The sequence below is a fragment of the Camelus dromedarius genome, chromosome 2 (assembly GCF_036321535.1).
Source record: "Camelus dromedarius isolate mCamDro1 chromosome 2, mCamDro1.pat, whole genome shotgun sequence".
Taxonomy (NCBI): Eukaryota; Metazoa; Chordata; class Mammalia; order Artiodactyla; family Camelidae; genus Camelus; species Camelus dromedarius.
The window spans coordinates 59,738,881-59,762,555 of record NC_087437.1 but is presented as its reverse complement, the minus strand read 5'-3'; the positions used below and the strand labels follow the sequence as shown (position 1 = coordinate 59,762,555).

General features: G+C 43.7%; 1 protein-coding gene and 1 long non-coding RNA gene across 2 annotated transcripts in view; one reads left to right on the top strand and one right to left on the bottom strand.

Moving 5' to 3' along the window:
* Nucleotides 1-4,253, top strand: part of XXYLT1 (xyloside xylosyltransferase 1) — a 161,032-nt gene extending 156,779 nt beyond the window's left edge. The window contains exon 4 of the mRNA XM_010994392.3: nt 2,731-4,253. Within this exon, the coding sequence (XP_010992694.2) occupies nt 2,731-3,127 (397 nt within the window). The 3' untranslated portion in view covers nt 3,128-4,253. The remainder of the gene's footprint in view (nt 1-2,730) is intronic.
* Nucleotides 1-23,675, bottom strand: part of LOC116153542 (uncharacterized) — a 93,594-nt gene that overhangs the window by 7,145 nt on the left and 62,774 nt on the right. Inside the window, exons 9-12 of the long non-coding RNA XR_010383941.1 lie at nt 5,228-5,305; nt 4,294-4,397; nt 2,834-4,155; nt 2,285-2,616 (exon numbers count right to left, since the gene is read on the bottom strand). This is a non-coding gene — a long non-coding RNA (uncharacterized LOC116153542). The remainder of the gene's footprint in view (nt 1-2,284; nt 2,617-2,833; nt 4,156-4,293; nt 4,398-5,227; nt 5,306-23,675) is intronic.

The window sequence follows — 23,675 nt, the reverse complement described above, 5'->3', positions numbered from 1 at the left end:
AACTTTCTAGGTATCTTGTTTTTTATTTTAAGTGCAATTCCATTTTGGTTAGGGACCTTTTTTATTGAAGTATAGTCAGTTTACAATGTTGTTTGTGTCAATTTCTGGTGTACAGCATGTTTTAGTCATCCATATACATATTCATTTTCATTACAGGTTACTATAAGATATTAAACATAGTTCCCTGCGCTATACCAAAGAAACTTGTTTATCTATTTTATATATAGTAGTTAGTATCTGCAAATCTCAAACTTCCAATTTATCCTTTCCCACCAACTTTCCCCTCTGGTAACCATAAGTTTGTTTTCTATGGGATTCTATTTCTGTTTTGTAAATAAGTTTTTTTTTTTTTTTAAGATTTCACATATGAGTGATATCATATGGTATTTTCCTTTTCTTGGCTTACTTAGACTGACAATCTCCAGGTCCATCCATGTTGCTGCACATGGCATTATCTGAGTAGTATTCCATTGTATAAATGTACCCCAACTACTTTATCTAGTCATTTGTTGATGGACATTTGGGTTGTTTCCATGTCTTGGCTATTGTAAATAGTGTTGCTATGAACACTGGGGTGCATGTATCTTTTAGAATTAGACTTACCATATGATCCAGCAACCCCATTCCTGGGCATATATCTAGAGGAAACTCTATTTTCAGTTTTTTAAGGAATCTCCATATTGTTTTCAATAATGGCTGCACCAAACTACATTCCCACCAACAGTGTAGGAGGGTTAGGGACCATTCTTTATCTGATTTTTAACCTTTTAAAATGTATTGAGACTTGTTTTGTAGTCCAGTATGTGGTCTATCTTGATGAATGTTCCATTTGCAGGAGAAAAGAATGTGTGATCTGCTCTCGTTGGGTAGAAAGTTCTACAAATGTCTACTAGGTCAAGTTGGTTCATAGTTCTGTTCAGATCTTCCATATCCCCTGTCTACTTGCTCTGTCAATTACTGGGTAGGGTTAATAACATTTCCAACTACAATAGTTAAAAAAAAAACCCTCCCCTAGCTGGAGGGTCCCCTCTGCCATTCTGTGGTGGCCCAGCTGTATTTGGTAGAATTTTAGCTGGTTTGCAACCTGTTCCTGAAATAAATGAATTAACAGTAGTCAAACTACATTCTAACCCTGCTGTGATCCCATCACTGCAGGCTTTAATGGCTAGAAAGATCCAGCATCTCTATTTGGTTTGGAAACTTAAAGTTGTTATCACCAAGCAGGCGCCAGAGCTCTGTTCTACTCACAGTCCAATTATGGTGAAACCCAGACAATGAACCTGTGTATTCCACTTGTAAGAATGTCCAACCGGAATGCCTTGCCCCTGGCCAGGAGCATACTCTTGGCCCCCTGTGATATGCAAGACCTCAAGGAAGCTCTATTCCCAGGCCCAGAGAATGTGTTGGAACTGGAAAATGACTCAGTGTGGCCCAACCCGGGCCAGGCCTCTGGTTTTCTTTCCACTGTGTTGTCCACTTCACCACAGCTCCTGCCCTGCGATGGGTCAGGGGAGCTGTCTCTGTGGGAGACCAGAGATTGGCATTTCCAGGCTGGGAGCAGAGCTGGTTTTGCCATGATGCAGCATTCCCCACGCTACAATCTAGGGAAGGGGCGAAGCTGGTAAAGTAGGTGGGATGGAGTTTGATGCAGAACACGCCCCAGCCCACTTCTGCTCTTGTGCCTGACAAAGGGCCCTCCGGCTTTCCTCCACGTCGCAGGCTTCTCTGCTGTGACTGCCTCTCTGGCGGTGTGGGGCCTGGGGCACTCTCAGCTCCCTCCTGTGCCCACCTCTTGCAAGAGCTTGATGTTAAGGAGGCTGGAGAACAGAGTGGCTAGCGCTCTAACCATGTCACCCACTGGGAGGTTTCTGATCTGCCCTCCCTTCTCCAAATGGACACACTTGGTTAGAGGACATAGAAGGGGCCCCCTGGCTCTAACATCCTGTGAGCTGTGGACCTGGATCAGATTTCTAAATCTGCCAAGAGAACTTGAAATTGAGCTGACCTTCTCTCTCAAACAGCCATAATTCCACCTCCCTCTCCCACATCTGCTTTGCACCCTCAGCCATGGGTGTTTCCTGAGGTGTTTCAAGCCTCCAGCCCCTACCCCACCTTCAGCCACCTTCAGAAATGCTAGGCATGGGGTCTTAATGATGAGGCTTGTTCTAAAGCAGAAGATTTTGTTTCTGCCTGTGTCTTTCCCTGCTCACCATTCAGAATTGCTTCCCCACTTTTCTCTCTCCTTTTCAAGATCAAAGACAAGAGGGTGGAAAGTTCCACCTACCTTGTTGCAATCTTCAGAAGTGGACACTGGGGCCTGATGCTGGCTTGGGCTGGTTGTGACTTTGGCGAAGTCCCTGCACCTCTCTGTGCACCAGTGTCCTCGGGCGTGGGGTGGCATGTGGTCACTTAGAACACCCGTCCCATAGGGTGTGGTACCTGTGCTTCCTAAGTCTGTACAACATGAGCCATGCAGACGATGATGTATGTCATCCTGAGGAAGCCGAGTGTGGTGGGAAGAGCAGGAGGCCTGGGTCCAGGTCCCGGCCCTGCCTCTTGCTGGCAGTGCAATGAGATTCTGAACCTCAGAACCTCTCAGTTTTTGTAGCTGTAAACCTGGGGTGAAAACAGTACCTCCCCTCAGGGTGGTTGTAAAGACCCAGGGAACCAGGACTGGCAAACTGTGCCCCACACACACCCCGGGCTAAATCTGTCCTTTCCCCTTTCCAGGCACACATTCTGGCAGTTCCGCCATGAGAACCCCAAGACCCGAGTCGGGGGTCCTCCCCCCGAAGGGCTCCCTGGCTTCAACAGCGGGGTGATGCTGCTCAACCTGGAGGCCATGCGCCAGTCCCCGCTCTACGGCCGCCTGCTGGAGCCGGCGCAGGTGCAGCAGCTGGCCGACAAGTACCGCTTCCGGGGGCACCTCGGGGACCAGGACTTCTTCACCATGATCGGCATGGAGCACCCCGAGCTCTTCCACGTGCTGGACTGTACCTGGAACCGGCAGCTGTGCACCTGGTGGAGGGACCACGGCTACAGTGACGTCTTCGAGGCCTACTTCCGGTGTGAGGGCCACGTCAAGATCTACCATGGGAACTGCAACACCCCTATCCCAGAGGCCTAGGTCCCCCTCGCCTGGCCCGGGGTCTGGGAACGGATCGGATCTAGGGCACCTCTGGGACAGGCCCTGGGACAGGCCCCGGGGCAGTGTCTGACCTCCCAGAGAGATGTCCTTGGGGTCTGGTGCTGCAGCTCCCCCACCGCAGTCACTGCCCTGTGGCCCCAGTGACCACCGGCCTGCACACTGTTGGTGCTTGGGACCTTTTGCCTCCAGCCGTCATGAAGGACAAACACGCAGACCTCTGGTGGGCGAGGAAGCAAGCATGTGAAAAGAAGGAAGAAAAAAATGGTGGCACTTGCCTTCAGCCCCCAAAGAATGGAAACCTTGGACCAAATATAAATTTGTTTTAAATTGATAGGTGAGACAGAACAAACAGTCCTGCCGTTGCTCCCAGTGAGCTCTAAATGTGAGAGTCAGGGTTTTAAAAACTGTCCCCAGAGCTGAAGCATCCAAATGAAGGCCGGCCTTCCGCTGCGCCCCGAGGGGGCTGTGTGCCTACTCCCACGACGCGCGCATCACCGGGCGCAAGTGTAAAGTCACCACCTCTTTGGGGAGGGCCTTCAGCACCAACTGTGGCCCACACAGAAAAACCGGTCCCATTATTTTTGCCTTCATAGCTTTTATCTCCCAACAACATCACAGAACCTCATCATCCCTTAGTCATCTGAGCCAGCTCCAGGTGACCAGACTCTGCTCAGAAGTCAAATCCGCCATCAAAGAACAGAGGCTGTCCATCCCCAAGGACAGGCGAGGGCATTGTCTGGACTAGGAAGGCTCATTCCAAAGAGGAGCCCGGCCGTGTACAGCCGTGTAGCTTGGAAGAGGCATCATTCTTAGACTTACAAGCATCCTCGTCTCTATTTAGAAGACTCCTCCTTGTGACGTGCTTGTTGCACCAGGTCAAACCCCATACCTGAGAAGACGCTAGGCTGTCGTTTCTTGGTTTCTGCTTTTAGTGAGCGCTCCTGCCTGTGAGTGAGCTGCACACATGCAGCCCCTGCTGGTTCATTTTGTACAACCAGTTGAGGTCCCTGGGGAAGAAACGTTGAATTTTCATCTCATTTCAATTTCATTTAACTTTTTTCCACCATAAGTGAGAAGAGTTAATAAATAATCTTTGAGAACACAATGATTTATGTGTTTTCCCTCTGATTACAGCTTTCTACTACCTGAAGGTTCTGAGGCAAGAGCATCATCAGCGTGGTTCAGAGTAAGTGTGTTCACAGCCGGCCTCTGGAGGAGCACGTCCGAAGGGGCGGCTAGCAGTGTTGTACTGGGTTCAAAATAGAGAATCGTTTCATTCTAGCTACTGGCAGGCCCATCTGCTTCTGGAAGCAAAAACAGCCACCCCATCCCTTCTCATCCAGCTTACTCCTAACTGGCCAGTTACAGCATCCCCTGTTAAAACAGCACATGTCTCTCCTCTCACCTCCGACAGAACTGGTCTGTTCTCTTAGGTTCTTGATTTCCCATTTGTAGCTACCAATTACTGCCTGTGTGCTGGGCACTACGTGTGTGATAGCACACACTATCACTGATCCTCACGAAGGTAATTTGGAGTCAGAAATTTTTGGTAAGAAAAAAGACGAGATGTGGACAGTCAATGTTTATCATTTTTTTATAAGAAAATTAGGAGCCACTTTAAATGTTGAATATGGGAGTAGATTAGATAATGTGTTATGTATATATAATGGAATACCTTGGGCATTAAAAATATTTTTGAAAAATACCTTGGAAAATGTGTATTGTGTGCTATTAAGAAGGCAAAACACAAAGTTATATGTATAGTATGATCCTCATTTTTTTTAAATTACATATATATGTATGTGTGTATGTAAATATATAAAGAGAGAACCTGTTCTGTTGTGTTTCATTAGTTCAACTCCTAGAAAATCACGTGTTTCAAACACCACATTAAAAAATCAACTTTTTTAATGGGGAAAAAGTGAGTGAAACACTAGAGCATCGTCAACTCAACAGAAGACATTTTTCCTGCAATAATTTCAATAGTTAAAGTATTTCTATAGCGATCGGTGTGTTGTGTAATTGCAAGGCAAGAGCAGTAAACTGATCAAAATGGGCAAAAGCCAAAGTCTCGTTTACCTTTGAGATCACCTATTCTGGAGCTCCCCACTTCTCTGTCTCACGTCGCCTTGACCTTACAGCTAACTCCGTGGTGAACTGCAAAATAAAACAGGAAGCCCAGCCAGACCAACAGAGCCATCTGTGCAGCCGTGCTTTACCGCAAGCAGCTTTTTTACAAGTCTTGGGAGGCTGGTTCCTGGCTGGGATCCTGTTACAATCAATGCAATGCAAACATAATTAATTGTGCCGTGTTTAATTTTGAAGCCTGGTGAGGAGTGCATATGCCTATACATATGACGGGCAGTCTGAAAGGGAAAACTTTTGGGTAGCAGGATTAAGCTGCTCTGTAATCCTCATCTGTATTTACTCCTATATTTTCCATAGTGAAAGCTACTTTTAATAATAAAGATAAACCATAAATGCTATAAAATTCTAGCCATCCACTTCCCCCCAGTTACAGGCAAGTACCGTCCTGGCCACTTTACAGCTCCCACTTGGCCATGGTTACCATCATCCATAAGAAAACAATCTTGGTAAAGTAGGCTGTGGGTTTTCAACTGTCCCTATGGCTGCCCTAGTTCTCCAAATAAAAGGGACTTCATAATAGCGTCTCCAGACTCTGCTTTCCTTTCTGATACCATCATCTTTTGTGTGTACACAGATGATAATGGCCTTTGGAAGGCTCTCAGGCTTGTTGAAGAGATTTATTTTTGTATATGTGTCAAACACAAACCACAGCAGCCCTGTCCTTAACATCTCATCAAGCCAGAGTGACATGCTGGTTCAGTGGGCCCAACCTCAGGTGCGCCAGAGGCTCACAGGCCAAGGGACCTAGTGCAGCCGTGATTCGGCACCTGCTCAAACCAAAGGCCAAACCTCTGCTCATCCTAAGACCACCTGACTGATAGCACGGAGGCCCCGAGGTTGGGCTGAATGTGGAGTTTGGCAGGACCAGAGGAGGTTTCTGAGCAAGCAGGACAGTGCAGTAGAGAAAACCTCACACCTGAGACCGGCCTGGCTTGGAGTCCATGTTCTGCCCTCACCACCTGGGCGATCTTGGACAAGCAAGATCACCTCTTTTGTCATTTCTGGGCACAGGTAATGAGAACTCCTTCAAAGCAGTGTTGTTGGAAGAAAAGATGTGTAAGGGCTTGGTAAGCTAAGGAGTAATACATAGTCCTTAGAGTTACTACTTAAAACACTCCTTTAAAATAATAAAATGACAGCCACTTAAGGCACATTAAATGTCATCCCTAAACCCAGTGGATGACCAGACATTTGCTTGTAGGCTGAGTTTTTTGGTAGCCACGCCATTCTGCAGAGGCCTGGGTGTGTTTCTTCATCTGTGAGAACAAGGGGTTAAGCAGCCCCCTGCCCCGGCCCTGTTGGGAACGACATACCTGTGCATCCACTGGGGTTCACACACGCGTGTGGCGGGGAGTCCAAATCAAATGTAGACCCTCCAGACCTCAACTCACCAACTTGGAATTTATGACCATTCAAACTGAAACTCACTTGAAATGTACTGTAGCACACTCCTGCCCCCTGCCACTGGCCCCCGCCAACCTGGATAGGGAAAGTGAGGGGTACAGACAAGCTAGATGGGGGTGATATTTAAAATTCAGAGAGAACCAACTGCCTTCCATGAGGCCCTCTGCTTATAGCCCACTGATTTAGCTAAACTCTCGTCTGAGTTTTCAGCTTATGTGACCAGTTCCCAAAGGGCCTCCCAGGCAGAGCTGCTCTATAGACAGACAGCCCCATGGGTCTCACCCTGAGAAAGACTGAGCCTTGAGTCTCCTTACCAGGGAGCCCAGTGGAGGTACCCTGCAGGACACATTGAGTGGACCGGCCAGCCCCTCCCTGAGATGCTGGCAAAGATCAAATACGCTTCTGGGGTGAAGGCTTCTCCAACTGGGTCTGGCTTGGCTCTCAGGCTATCTCAAGGGGTACCCCCATTCTGAGGGAGACATGTCCACCCCATGGGGACACTGTGCAGCCTCACTGAGTGCCACACATACTCAGAGCCTTAGAGGCCAGCTGCCCTCTCCAGCCCTGCTGCCCTGATAGGATTTGTTCCAGTCCTTCCCTGAGCCCTGCTCCCTGTGCACTGGCCTGAGCAGGACCACGGAAGCATGGAGACTGGGGTGTTTCTGGACAAAGCGGGGCTTTGCAGACAGCTGGAAGCTGGGGCTGTCTAGACAAAGCAAGGTGCTATCAATTCTTTCTTGCTCCTATGGTGCTCTGAGCAGCCTCCAGCCCTGCAGAGAGGAGCCCAGGCTCAGCTCGGGGCTCCACCCTTTCTCCAGCACTGTTCCATCACTGAGGCTGGTGGGTCCTGCCTCCCTCACACCCCTGTCTCCATGGCAGGCCCTCCTCCTCCTGAGGACTCCTGGCTGAACAGGGCTGGGGGGCTGGCCTCCGGTCCTGCTCATCCTTTGATGACTCCCAGCCACTCACTCTTAGGATGAAGTCCCAACCCCTGAGCATGGCACCCAAGACACAACCTTCTCCCCCGGTCCTCCGCATGGGAGGGAGTGCCCATGCACACCTCCCATTAGCAAAGCAGAACTGCCAGCTGTGTGCTCCCCACCCCTTGTTAAGGCTGCTCTGTCTCCCACCGGCTGAGGCTGATTCTCAGAGAGGCCCTCCCTCACCCCCAGCTGGAGTCAGCCCAGGAGTTCCCACCCCTGCCTTCCATGAGGGAGCGGGAGCGCAAGCTTTCTCCCCTCCCACGTGGTTATTTGCACACTGGCCTCACCATCTGTACTGGCTGGTGGGCACCTCGAGGGCAGAGACCATCCCTCTGTGTGTCCCTCGGTGCTGCACAGAGCAGGGCCAGGCAATAGGGGAGTGGGTCGTCCCCTGGGTATCTGGGCTGGGGCAGGATGCAGATGAAGCCAGCAAGTCCAGCATTTCCCTCTGCTTCATTCTCACCGGTCTGTGGAACCTCAGCAGAGGTTGAGCTCCTCAGCCTGTGACCCAGCCTCCCCACTGCCACCTGTAAGCTCCCTCTCTTAGTTCTTACTTATTCCCGTTTATCACTACATCCACCCCAGTCCCCACAATAGACAATCATCCTCATCTGCCCAGTGCGTATCTGTATTCTTGCAAAATTTTGTATTGTTTTGGATATGTGTGTTTTTAACTTCGGTCACTGAAATTCCCATTTTTTTTTTAATCGGCACTGTGCTAGGAAGACCCAGCCCTGCTATCACGCGCACACCCACTGCCACCCAGCCCCGTGGTTTGCTGCTCCCACCACGGCTCAGCCACCCTCACCTGCCTGGATGGACACACCTCCCCTCCCACCCACCGACTCACTCCCCACCCCACACAAATGACCCTGCCTGCTGTGAGCATCCTTGTCCTGGGTCCTTGTGCACATGGTTAGAATTTCTCTGTGTTGTAGATTCAGGAACACAACTGCTGGATCATAAGGTTTGCCGACTCTTAAATTTCTGAATGGTACAGATCGCTCCCAGAATGGCCACCGCTCCCCCACTCTCACCCACAAGAGCCCTCACCTCCTCCGCCTGCCTGTGCTCATTTTCACGTGTCTACGCATCCACACACGTGTGACCAGGGTTAGAGCTGCTCTGTGTGAGAGGTATGACCTTGACCTCGGCCGGCAGGGCACCTCCGTAAACTGCGGAGAGTCCAGCTGGCTCCTGGCCTCGCTGCCCTCCCATTTGGCTGTGAGTATTAGGTGAGCTCACCCACAGAAGAGTACTTTCCAGGCCCTGGACTTACCTCGCTCCCTCACACGCAGCCCGTCCCCAGCACCACATGACACATTCACAAGCTCTGTGACCACCCCAAGTCCTGCCCAGGGGCATGTCCTGGCCATTTGGCCCCACACCCAAGCAGCCCCCAGGTAGGACCTGGAGTTCCCCCATTACAGCATCCTGCCCTCTCTCAGGAAGGCCTCCTCTCTCACACCCCAGGCAGCTCTGACCCTCTAACCCACATCCAGCCTGGGCCTGGCACTTCCCAAAGCACAGATGCCTTTTCCCGAAGCACGAAGCCAGGCTAAGAATTCCTACTAGACACATGTAGAATTTCCGTGCTTAAAGGCCTGCTGTCAGAGATACAGGTAATCCTCTACCGTTAGCAACGGTCTAAGCCAGAATGTGGCAGGGATGTCGATAATTTTCCAGGCTAAGTAAATACATCCTTTGAAAAATTTAAGTCCTTGTTCACAGTCACAGACAGGCAGCTTCGTGGTAAACTTGAGTCCATCTCATCTTGTCCCACCTTTCAGGAACACTAACCTCCTCTCTAATCCAGGAATCCCATGACAACCCTTCTCCCCTCTCGCATCTCTCTGGGGGCCTTTGTGGCCCCTCCTCTCCCACCTGCCTTCCCTGACCTGCCCTCCCTGGCCCAGCCTCCTTCCCCAGGGGCCCCCAGGACCCCCTATGCATTGAAACTTCCCAGCTGGGGCTGCAGGATATGCAGCTGCTAGACACTGAATATCTGATGGACGGGCCCTGGGAGAAGACTCCATCTAGCTGCACAGAGACGGCCTGGAGAGCCTGGGGTATGATCCGGGATGAAAGTCGGAGCCCCCTAGCAGCATGGGCATCATGGGGGTGGGTCCGGCTGGGCAGACTCTGTTGGTACACACACCTGGTGGCGCCACAGAAACACATGTCTAGGGCAGACAGCCCCTGGGAAGGAACATACTCTGCCCACCCAGCACTGCAGCTGGGAGCTGGATATGGGACTGACAGGTCCTGGGAGAGGCCTGCAACAGAGGCGGCCCCAGTCCTAGGCAGCAGCACAACCACCTCAATTCCTGAAGCCAAAGCGACCCAGCCCCCAGGACCAGCCTGCTACATACCACAGCCTAGTACGAGGCCTGGGACAAACACGTGGAGAAAGGGACATGATCTTGGAATGCTTCCGGGCAGAACTGTGGACATTTACACAAGCAGTGCATAGGTTTGCTGTGACCACATGGGCCTCACTTGCTTCAGTGGTCACCTCTTTTGGGACATAGCACACATCAAGTGCAACAGAGCCTTCTCAAACCTGAACCTCAGGCTTCTACTCCACCACCTGGGAGCCTCTGACAGGACTGTGACAGCATGGGACAAAGATGGGGCCCTGTCCAGCATCCAGTGCAGGCTTTGGTCACCACAACATCAGTCACACCCCTACCAAGCAGATAATGGCCAGTAAACTCTGAGGAAAGATATGGCTGGCATCCATACCAAAAACACCGCTTACAACAAAAATATGGGACTCATGCAGTCTTCATAGGGATGCTCCCACATGAAAACATCACTTCAGAACCACTCTAGACAACTGTTTCTGCTCAATTCTTAGACACAGAGAAAGTTAAGTAAATTGGAAAAGCAGAGGAAATGCTCCCAATTAAAAGAACAAGAAAAATTCCCTGAAAGAACAAATAACAAAACAGACCTCACCAGTCTACTAGAGCCAGAGGTCAAAAAGTAGATAATAAAAATGCTTAAAGGAATTAAGAAAGATTATCTATGGAAATGCAGATCACGCTAACAAGGAACTAGAAACTATAAAGAGGAACCAATCAAAATTAGATAACTCAATTGCTGAGATAAAAATCAACCTAACAGCAATAAATAGCAAACTATATTTAGTTTATATTTATATTTAGGCAGAACAACAAATAAGGGACCTGGAAGGTAGATTAATAGAAATTACCCAATCAGAAAAGCAGACAGAAAGACCAAAAAAAAAAAAAAAACTGTGACATTTAAGAGCTATGGGATAATATAAAGCATGCCAACCTACACATAATGGTCCCAGAAGGCGAAGAAAGAGAAAAGGGGATCGAAAATGTATTGGAAGAAATTATGGCTGAAAACTTTGCAAACCTAAAGAAGGAAACAGATATCCAGGTACAGGAAGCAGAGAAGGTGCCAAACAAGATCAACTCAAACAGACCAACACTTAAGATACACTATAATTTAAATGGCAAAAGTTAAAGAGAGGATTCTAAAAGCAGCAAGAGAAAAAGAGTCAGTTACAAGGGAACTCTCATAAAGCTATCAGCTGAATTCTCCACAAAAGCTTTGCAGGCCAGAAGGGAGTGGTATGACATATTCAAAAATCCTAAAAGAAAAAAAGCTCCAACTAGGATACTCTACCCAGCAAGACTATCATTCAGAATAGGAGAGAGAGAATTTCTCAGACAAGTAAAAACTAAAGAATGCAGCAATACTAAGTCTACCCTAAAAGAAATACTGAAAGTTCTTCTCAAATTTAAAAGAAGCCAGAATCTATAGGAAGGGAAAAATCACAATAGGAAAGGCAAATATATAAAAGAATTTAAGATCACTTAAATGATCCAGGACATGGATTAAAAAACAATAAAAAAAATTTTGATAAAAATGACTATAACTACAATTAACATGAAATTAACATGTTAACATAAATTAGCATGAAAATGCAAAATAGGGCATCAAAATCCCAAAATGTGGGAGAGGGGAGTAGAAATGTATCTCTTCTAGAATGTGTTTGAACTTGTATGACTATCAGTTTAAAGCAAGTAGATATATTTGAAAACCAGGGTAAACACAAAAACATACCATAGGGAGTTCTGGTCAAGAAGGCGGGGTAGTAGGACCACGAGTTGCCTCTCCTCGTGACTACAACAAAACCACAACTGAATGCTAAATGACCATCGAAAAAAGACTGGAACCTAGCAAAAAAGATCCGCAACTGGAAACAAAGAGGGAACCACAGCAGGATGGTAGGAGGAGCATGCTCGCAATATAATTGGGCCCCATGACCCCCTAGGTAGGCAACCCACAAGCTGAAGATTTGTTAAGTCACAGAGGCCCTCCCACAGAAGTGAGAGCTCTAGGCCCTATGTTAGGCTCCCCAGTTTGGGTCCCGGCAGTGGGAAGAGGAGACCCCAAGACATCTGGTTTTGAAGGCCAGGGGGGCGTGGCTCAGGGAGCCCCATGGGACTGGGGGAAACGGAGACTCCATTTGCTTGAGAAGCCTTATACGGAAACTCACATGCACCAGGTTCAGGGGCAGAGGCAGTGATTTCATAGGAACGTGGGCCAGACCTGCCTGCTGGTTTTAGAGGGTCTCCTGGGGACATGGGGGACGGCTGCAGCTCACTCAGGGGACATAAAAGCTGGTGGCGGACATTCTGGGAGTGTTAATCTACATGAGCTTTCCTAGAGGCTGACATCTTGATTGGATCATTAGCACCAAGACCCAGCCCCACCCAACAGCCTGTAGGGAAGCCTCAGGCCAAACAACATACAGGGTGGGAACACAGCCCACCCATCAGTAGACTTCCTAAGCCACAAAGGCCTCTAGACACGGCCCTACCCACCAGAGGTTCAGGACCAAGCTTCTCCCAGCAGTGGGCAGGCACTGGCTCCTCCTGCCAGGAAACCTGCATAAGCTTCTAGTCCAGCCTCATCCACCCGAGGCATATACTAGAAATAAGAAAACAATAATCCCAAAGTCTGTGGAAGGAATCCACAAACACATAGAAAGATAGACAATATGAGGCGGCAAAGGAGTATCTCCCAGACCAAAGCACAAGATAAAATCCCAGAAGAAGAAATAAGTGATGAGGAGATAGGCAATTCATCTGAGAAAAAGTTTAAAGTAATGATGATCAAGATGTTCAAAGAACTCAAGAGGAGTACAGATGCACAGAGTGAAATTTTTAGCAAAGAGTTGGAATACATAAAGAATACCTAAACAGAGTTGAAGAATAAAACCACTGAAATGAACACTACACTAGAAGGAACCAAGAATAGATTAAGTGAGGCAGAAGAACGGATCAGTGAGCTAGAAGACAGATTAGTGGAATCACTACCTCAGAACAGAAAAAAGAATAAAAAGGAATGAGGATAGTTTAACAGAACTCTAGGACAACATGAAGCACTCTAATATTTGCATTATAGGGGTCCCAGAAAGAGGAGAAAGGACCTGAGAAATTTTTGGAGAGATAATAACCGAAAACTTTCCCAACTTGGAAAGGAAACAGTCACCCAAGTCCTGGAAGCGCAGAGAGTACCACATAGAACCAACCCAAAGAGGAACACACCAAGGCACACAGTCATCAAATTGACAACAATTAAGGATAAGGAGAAAATATTAAAGTTAACAAGAGAAAAGCAACGAATAACACACAAAGGAACTCCCATAAGGTTATCAGCTGACTTTTCAGCAGAAACTCTATATGCCAGAAGGGAGTTGCACAATGTATTTAAAGTGACGCAAGGGGGAAACTTAAAACCAAGAATATCTAGCAAGGCTCTCATTCCGACTTGATGGAGAAATCAAAAGCTTCATAGATAAACGAAAGCTAAAAGATTTCAGCACCACCAAACCAACTTTACAACAAATGTTAAAGGACCTTCTCTAGTCATCAATCCATAAGAGAAGAGAAAAAAAAGAAGAAAGAAAAAAAAAAAAAGAGAGACCTACAAAAGATTGCTTTGGCTGTTTAGGGTCTTCTGTGGTTCCTTATGCATTTGGAATTGTTTGTTCTAGTTCTGTGAAGAATGTCACGAATATTTTGACGGGAGTTGCGTTGGATCTGTGGATTGCTTTGGGTAGTGTGGCCATTTTGATAGTGTTGATTCTTCCAATCCAAGAGCAAAGAAATCTTTCCATTTCTTTGTGTCATTTCAGTTTTCAGAGTATAGGTAACTTCCTTGGTTAAGTTTATTTCTAGGTATTTTGTTGTTTTTGATGTAATGGAGATGTCTCTGCCAGTTATAAAATTCTGGTTTTTGAAGTGAAAAAAAAAAGTGAATGAAGGGCTGCAAATGGCAAAATATCCTTTTTTTATGGGTGAGTTGCATTCCATTTTGTTTATATATTTATATATATACATACACACACACACTGCATCTCCATTATCTATTCAACTACTGATATGCACTTAGGATGCTTCCATATCTTGGCAATTACAAATAATGTTGCTGTTAATAGCAAGGTGTATGTATCTTTTTGAGTTAATTCTTATTTTGTGTTTGGCTTTATTCCTTTGATAACTATCTAAGTTTAAAAAGCTAACGCTCTAAACTTTCTTAGAAACAATGAACAGTACATATATGTAAATTAAAAAATATATATGCAGTTAAAAAAAAAAAGATCAAGCCATGAAAGACATAGAAGAAACTTAAAAGACATTACTAAATGAAAGAAGCCAGTCTGAAAAGGCTATAAACTGTACGATTCCAACCAAATGACATTCTGGAAAAGGCACAGCTACAGAAACAATAAAAAGACTGTGGTTTCCAGGGTTTTGGGGAGAGGGAGGGAAGGGGGAATGAATAGATGGAGCACAAGGGATTTTTAGGGCAATGAAATTATTCTGTATGATACTACAGTGGTGGCTACATGTCATTATGCATTTGTCAAAACCCACATAATGTACAACATCAAGAGTGAACCCTAATGTAAACTATGGACTTTGGTTGATAATAATGTGCCCATGTTAGTTCATTGATTGTACCAAATATGCCACACTGATGAGGGATGCTGAGGGCAGGGGGGTATATACGTGTGGGTGGGGAGGGCTATGTGTGAACTCTATTTTCTGCTCAATTCTCTTGTGAACCTGAAACTGCTCTAAAAGAATAAAGTCTATTAAAAAAAATACAATAGATTAAAAAAAAACAAAAAGAAAAGAACTCAAGCATAATACAAAAGAAAACCATCAAACCACAAAAGGAAAAACAAAAGAAATGAACAGAGAAGAGTTACAAAATCAACTGGAAAACAAGGCTTAAAATGGCAATACATACATACTTATCAACAATAACTTTAAATGTCAATGGACTACGTGCCCCAATCAAAGAACAGAGTGGCAGATTGGACAAAAAAACCAAGAACCTTCAATATGCAGCCTACAAGAGATCCATGTTAGGGCAAAAGACACACAAATTGAAAAGTGAGGAGATGGAAATAGATCTTTCATGCAAATGGAAATGATGAGAAAGCTCAGGTAGCAATACTTATACCAGACAAAATAGACTTTAAAACAAAGCCCATAAAGAAAGACAAAGAAGGATGCTATATAATGATACTGGGACCAATACAAGAAGACGATATTACACTTGTTAACATATGCACTCAATATAGGAGCCTCTTAATACATAAAACAAATATAAACAGACATGAAAGAAGAAATTGACAGAAAATGGAGAAATTGACAATTGTATCTGGAAACTTTAATACCCCTTTGAGGGACAGATCCTCCACACAGAAACTCAATAAGGTAGCAGAGATCATAAATGACATAATAGAATAGTTGGGCCTAATTGTATCTGTAGGACACTGCATCCAAGAAACCAAGAATACACATTATTTTCAAGCACACATGGAATATTCTCTAGGATTGACCACATACTACAAAAAAAAGTATCAAAAAGTTCAAGGGGATAAATATTAATTCAAGCATCTTTTCTGACTACAAAGGGATGAAACTAGAAATCAACCACAGAAAGAAAAATGGGGAAAAATGATCACAGGGAGACCAAACAGTGTGCGATTAAAACATCAATGGACTCAAAGATGAAATCAGAAAATACCTTGAGCCAAATGAAAATAAAAACACAACTTTACAAAATCTATGAAAGGCAGCAAAAGCAGTTCTAAGAAGGAAGTTCATAGTGATACAAGAAATAAGAAATAAGAAATTTCTTCTTCAAGAAATAAGAAAAATCTCAAATGAAAAATCTAACTTACCACCTAAAAGAATTAGAAAAGAATAAACCAAACCCAAAGTCAGCAGAAGGAAGGAAATAATAAATCAGAGAGGAAATAAATAAAAGACATTTAAAAATAGAAAAGATGAATAAAACCAAGAACTTAAAAAAAATTTTTAACACCTTTATTATGGTATGTTTCCCATACAGTAAACTACACATATTTGAGATGTACAATGTGATGAACTTTGATAGATGTATACATCAATGAAACTACCACCACAATCAAAATAGCTAACACTTCCATCACTCCCCAAGAGGCACAAATTTCGAATTACCAATTTATCCCTTCCTATCTACTTTACCCCTTGGTAACCATAAGTTTGTTATCTATGTCTGAGTCTGTTTTTGTTTCATATAAAAATTTATTTGCTTCTTTTTTTTTGTTTTAGATTCCACTTATAAGCAATATCATATGATATTTTTCTTTCTCTTTCTGACTTACCTCACTTAGACTGACAATCTTCAGGTTCATCCATGTTGCTGCAAATGGTATTATTTTATTCTTTTTATGGCTGAGTAGTATTCCATCATGTATATATACATCTTCTTTATCCAGTCATCTGTTGATAGACATTTATGTTGCTTCCATGTCTTGGCTATTGTAAATAGTGCTGCTGTGAATATTGGGGTACATATGTCTTTTCAAATTACAGTTTCCTCAAGATATATACCCAGGAGTGGGATTGCTAGATCTTATGGTTAAGCCTATTTTTAGTTTTTTGAGGAGTCTCCATACTGTCCTCCATATTAGCTGCACCAATTTACATTCTCACCAACAGTGTAGGATATTCCCTAATCCTTGATGGTAGAACATCTTCTAATATGACGTTTATAATCAAGTTACAAAAAAATTATGGAAATTTATATTTGATAGTTAATAAATCTACAGATGAATAAATGACAATCTCTACACTGCTAGCTTGTTTGTTCTCTTCAATTCGCAGCTCAAAAGTCAAAAATCAAAAATTTATGTTCTGACAACCCAGTTAAAAGAACTTCCTCCCATGACTATATATGTCTTATTTTATGCCTTCACTTACCACCATCTGTGTTTCTTTTACTGATTGTTTTTTTAACATCTTTTTATTGAGTTAGTCATTTTACAATGTTGTGTCAAATTCCAGTATAGAGCACAATTTTTCAGTTATACATGAACATACATATATTCATTGCCACATTTTTTTTTCACTGTGAGCTACCACAAGATCTTGTATATTTCCCTGTGTTATACAGTATAATCTTGTTTAGTATAATCTTGTTTATCTATTCTGCATATGCCTGTCAGTATCTACTCAAAACTACAATGAGGTATCACTTCACACCAGTCAGAATGGCCATCATTCAAAAGTCCACAAATGACAAATGCTGGAGAGGCTGTGGAGAAAAGGGAATCCTCCTACACAGCTGGTAGAAATGCAGCCACTGTGGAGAACAGTATAGAGATTCCTCAAAAGACTAGGAATAGACTTACCATATGACCCAGGAATCCTACTCTTGGGCATATATCCAGAAGGAATCCTATTTCAAAATGACACCTGCACCCCAATGTTCATAGCAGCACTATTTACAATAGCCAAGACATGGCTAAATGTCCATCGACAGATGACTGGATAAAGATGTGGTATATTTATACAATGGAATACTATTCAGCCATTAAAAATGACAACGTAAAACCATTTGCAGCAACATGGATGTCCCTGGAGAACATCATTGTAAGTGAAGTAAGCCAGAAAGAGAAGGAAAAATACCATATGAGATCGCTTATATGTGGAATCTAAAAAAAAAAAAAGAAAAAAGAACATAAATACAAAACAGAAACAGACTCACAGACATAGAATACAAACTTGTGGTTGCCAAGGGGGAGGGGATGGGAAGGGACAGACTGGGAGTTCAAAATTTGTAAAAACCAAGAACTTTTAAAAAATATATAAATAAAATCAACAAAACTCTAGCCAGGCTCACCAAGAAAAGAGAGAGGACCCAAATTAATGAAATAAGAAATAGGAGAAATAACAACCAATACCACAGACATACAAAAAAATCATAAGAGAATACTAAGAAAGGTTATATGCCAACAAACTGGACAACCTAGAAGAAATGGACAAGTTTCTAGAAACATACAGTCTGCCAAAATTGAGTCAAGAAGAAATAGATCATTTGAACAGACTGATCACTAAAAGTGAAATAAAATCCGTAATAAAAACACTTCCTGCAAACAAAAGTCCAGGACTCAATGGCTTCACTGAGGAATTCTACCAAACATACGAAGAACTTATACCTATCCTTCTCAAATTCTTCCAGAAGACAGAAGAGAAGGGAGTATTTCCAAATTTATTCTATGGAGCTACCATCACCCTGATACAAAACCAGACAGAGACACTACAAAAAAAGAAAATTACAGACCAATATCTTTGATGAATATAGATGCAAAAATCCTCAACAAAATATTAGCAAACCAAGTCCATAAATCAGTTAATGTGATACAGCCCATCAACAAAAGGAAAGGCAAAAGCCACATGATCATCTCAATAGATGCAGCAAAAGCATTTGATAAAATTTAACATCCATTCATGAGAAAAACTCTCACCAAAGAGGGTTTATATGGAACATATCTCAACATAATAAAAGCCATTTCTGACAAATCCACAGCCAACATAATACTCAATGGTGAAAAGCTGAAAGGCCCTCCTGCTAAACTCAGAAACAAGACAAGGATGCCCACTCTTACCACTTCTATTCAACACAATACTGCAAGTCCTAGACAAAGTAATCAGACAAAAAATAAAAGGTATCCAAATAGAAAGGGAAGGGATAAAACTATTACTATTTGCAGATACTCTATACAGAGAGAATCCTAAAGACTTCACACAAAAACTATTAGAACCAATAAATGAATTCATCAAGGTAGCAGAGTACAAGATTAATATACATAAATCTGTGGAATTTCTTTACATTAGCCATAAAATATCAGAAAGAGAAACTTTAAAAAAAAACATTTAAAATCATGTTAAAACCCAATAATACCTAGGAATAAACTACAGACCTATCTGCTGAAAACTATGAAATATCGATAAAGGAAATTGAGGATGATTCAAAGAAATGGAAATATATCCCATATTCTTGGATTGCAAGAATTAATATTGTTAAAATGGCCATACTACCCAAAGCAATCTATAGTTTTAATGCAATCCCCAAGACATTTTTCAAAGAATTAGAACAAATAGTCCTAAAATTTATATGGAACCAGAAAGGACTCATAATTGACAAGGCAACCCTGAGAAAAAAAGCACAAAGTGCAAGGTATAACCCTCCCAGACTTCAGACACTACTACAAAGCTACAGTAATCAAAACAACACTGTACTGGTACAAAACAGACACACAGATCAATGGAACAGCATAGAGAGCCCAGAAATAAACCCACACACCTACAGTCAATTCACCTATATCAAAGGAAGCAAGAATATACAATGAAGAAAAGACAATCTCTTCAGTAATTGGTGTTGGGAAAGTTGGACAGCTTTATATAAACCAATGAAGTTAGAACAGTCCCTCACAACATACATAAAAATAAACTCAAAAATGTTTAAAGACACAAATATAAAACATGATACCATAAAACTACTGGAAGAGAACACAGGCAAAACATTCTCAAACATAAATTGTAGCATTTTTTTTAGATCAGTGTGCAAAAGAACTAAAAGCAAAAATAAACAAATGGGACCTAATCAAATGTAAAAGCTTTTACACAGCAAAGAAAACCATTAACAAAATGAAAAGACCACCTGCAGAATGGGAGAAAATATTTGCATATGATGCGACTGACAAAGGGTTAATATATGAAATATACAAACAGCTCATACAACTCAATACCAAAAATCCACAAACCCAATCAAAATGTAGGCGGCAGGCCTAAATAGACACTTCTCCAAAGACATGCAGATGGCCAACAGACACATGAAAAGATGCTCAACATCACTAATTAGAGAAATGCGAACCAAAACCACAATGAGGTATAACCTCACACCAGTCAGAATGTCTATCATGAAAAAGTCTATAAATAATAAATGCTGTAGAGAGTGTGGAGACAAGGGAACCTTCGTACACTGTTGGTGGGAATGTACGTTGGTGCAGCCACTATGGAAAATAGTATGGAGGTTCCTTAAAAAGCCAAAAATAGAACTACCATATAATCCAGCAATCCTACTCCTGGGCATATATCTGGCAAAGACAAAAACTCTAATTTAAAAAGACACATGCACCCCAATGTTCACAGCAACACTATTTACAATAGCCAATACATGGAAACAACCCAAGTGCCCATCCACAGATGACTGGCTCAAGAAGATGTGATATACATATGCAATGGAGTATTACTCAGCCATAAAAATGAAATATTGTCATTTGCAGCAACATGGATGGACCTACAGAATATCACACTAAGTGAATTAAGTCAGACAGAGAAAGAAATATCACTTACACGTGGAATCTGAAAAAAAATATATAATTTGAATCTATATACAAAATAGAAGACTCACAGACAGAAAACTTATGGTTACCAATGTGGAAAGGGAGATGGAGGGATAAATTAGGAGTATGGGATTAACACTATATGTAAGATAGGCACATAACATGAATTTACTGTATATATACAGGAAACTATATTCAATCTTATAATGGAAAATAATCTGAAAAAATATACATAGATATAATGGAATCACTTTGCTGTATACCTGAAACTAACATGATATTGTAAATCTACTATGCTTCAATCAAAAAATAAAAATAAAATCCAACTTGGCATCCTCGTGTTCTAGACAGTCACCGAGGGGATGGGGGAGGCCCCCAGGCAGTCTGAGTGAGGCAAGTGGGGTCTGGGGAACTGCTCTTGACCTATTCATCATGGGAGGGGGTGGTTCTGAAACCTGTGGTTGTGGTCACTTGGTAGCAAAGGTGGCTCTGTCCAGAGCACCCTCCCTGCTCCTCGCTCCCTTTCTTCTTTCCCACCTCCTGCTCCTTCACAAAGGCTCAGCTCAGGGCTGCAGGAAGCCTTCTCTGAACCCCCATCTGAGGTTAGATGTCCCTCCTCTGTCACCCATGACACTGAAGCACCCCTTTGCAACAATGTGGAGAATTTCACGTGTCGGGGGTTTCCTGTAAGAGAAAGCAACCACACTGAGCGACGGGCTCTGTCTCCTGAGCGGCAGGCGTGGAGGAGGCCCAGGAACATGGAGCTGCTGGGCCTCTGACGAGCAGCATCCTATAGCCCGAGGCCCGGCCTGCAGAGGGAAGCAGAAGTCCAGGGGGGCGTTGGCAGGAGGCTGTGAGGCCTGGACAGAGAACCGCTAGGGCCTATTTTAAGACAAGAGCCACGAGTGAGGGTTCCAGAGCATGGAGGGCATGGAGAGACATAAGAGGAGTTTTGCAGAAAGTATAAGAGACGGTGACACTGGTGGCAGGGTTTACGAATGGGATCACCTTTACCCTTTTTCAAGAAACACAAACACAGATTGACCTTGCTCTGGTATTTAATTCTGGCTGCTGGACTACCTGCTGTTGGATGCCACAAAAGGTAGAGACTGGGTCATGTGGGGCCAAAGGGTTTGTTGCACAGACACTACTGTCACCTTGCAGCCTCTTCAGTCTTACCACCTGCCTATCTCCTGTGCACTCCTCGAAGGCAGGAACCCTGGCGTCCTTGTGCCCCCAGCACCTGACACAGTGCCTGCGTGAGGTGGTTGCTCACTCAGTCTGGGTTGTTTGATTGTAAGATTAAGTGATGAGAGAAGAGAAATGGCACCAGTGGATTTGGGGAGCAAGAGGGAAGAGTGAAGAGAGGCCCAGAGTTGCCCAGGTCACAGAATCCCAGTAGGGCCAAAGGAGGAGTGGATCTACTTCAGGATGACACCTGCACCCCAATGTTCATAGCAGCACTATTTACAATAGCCAAAACATGGAAACAGCCTAAATGTCCATCAACAGGTGACTGGATAAAGAAGATGTGGTATATTTATACAATGGAATACTACTCAGCCATAAAAACCGACAACATAATGCCATTTGCAGCAACATGGATGCTCCTGGAGAATGTCATTCTAAGTGAAGTAAGCCAGAAAGAGAAAGAAAAATACCATATGAGATCGCTCATATGTGGAATCTAAAAAACAAAAACAAAAACAAACAAACAACAAAACACAAAAAACAAAGCATAAATACAAAACAGAAACAGACTCATAGACATAGAATACAAACTTGTGGCTGCCAAGGGTGCGGAGGGTGGGAAGGGATAGAAGGGATTTCAAAATTGTTGAATAGATAAACAGGATTATACTGTATAGCACAGGGAAATATACACAAAATCTTATGGTAGCTCACAGAGAAAAAAATGGGACAATGAATATATATATGTTCATGTATAACTGAACACTGGAATTTGACACAACATTGTAAAATGATTATAAATCAATAAAAAATGTTTTAAAAAAAGATAAAGACTTAGAAGCAGTTTTTTTTTTAAAGGGGAGAGGAAGAAATCATGTCCTGTTGATGATAAAGATGAGATGTTTATTAAAACAGCCAAGTATAGATCTCAAATATACTGTTGGAATTCAGGGGAGAGGCTGATTATGGGCTATCAGTCTGAGGGTCATATTTATGGTTTCAGGATGGTTAAGTGAGGACATATTGTACCCTCCTTCTCTTCTTGAAAATCACCTCCAATATAAAACAAAATCCTGAAATAAAACCCCAAGACTGATGAAGTGAGGAGGTATCTGTAACCCGAAACCACAACAATGAAGATGGGAAGCAGACAGAGAAACAAGAAACGATCAGCAGAGAAGAAAAAGCTCTGGTCTAAATGTCAGAAGGTAGAGGGTACCGGGAGGGAGGGAGCTGGTCTACCCTGCAGCACAGGAGCAGGAGGTGGGGGGGGGGGCATGAGATAGGAAAGGTGGGAGTGAGGCCAGGGGAATGGGGGCTGAAGACGGGGGGGGGGGTATTTTGAAAATCTATGTAACGAGAGGTAGTCTTTGCTCAGATTCCCACCGATGAGTACCCTTTCCCCAACCTAACAGGAGACTGGCAGGAAGTTTGTTTTCCGGATAATGAACTAGGGAAGCCTGAGAGTGGGGAGGGCAGTGATGAAGCCCTAAGGACAACAGATAAAGCAAGAATCTGCAACCTGACAGGTGAGCCTGCCCCAGACTCTCCCCCAGAAGCTAGGCATCTATCCTTGGGCAGGCGGTCGGAGGAGCAGCTTTCTATTCTCTGGAGAAACTGAACTGCCCGGGAATACCTGTCACTGCTGACTTTGGGGGACCTGGGTGAAAATACCAGACTATGATCACCCCATAAGGAAGCTCACCAGTCTCCTAATCCTACATGTGCCCCAGGGTTTCCTACAACACTTGAACACAAAGGCATAGTTACGTTCCATCAAATATGTGAGGAGAGCCTCCGACACAAAACTTTGTATCAAATCAATCAGAAAAAAGGCACCCAGAAGCAGCAGATCATACCCAGAGATAAAGAAGATGTCAAAATAAATGATCTCAGAAAGATGAGATGGAATTGAATCCAAGAGACACAAATAGAAGCTATAAAGAAAAGGAACAGGCAGAGATCATAGCATATTCTTAGAAATCAGAAACGATAGCCAAAATAAATTTAATAACAGAGTTGGATGATAAATTTTGGGGAAATCTCCAGAAAATGGGAGAGG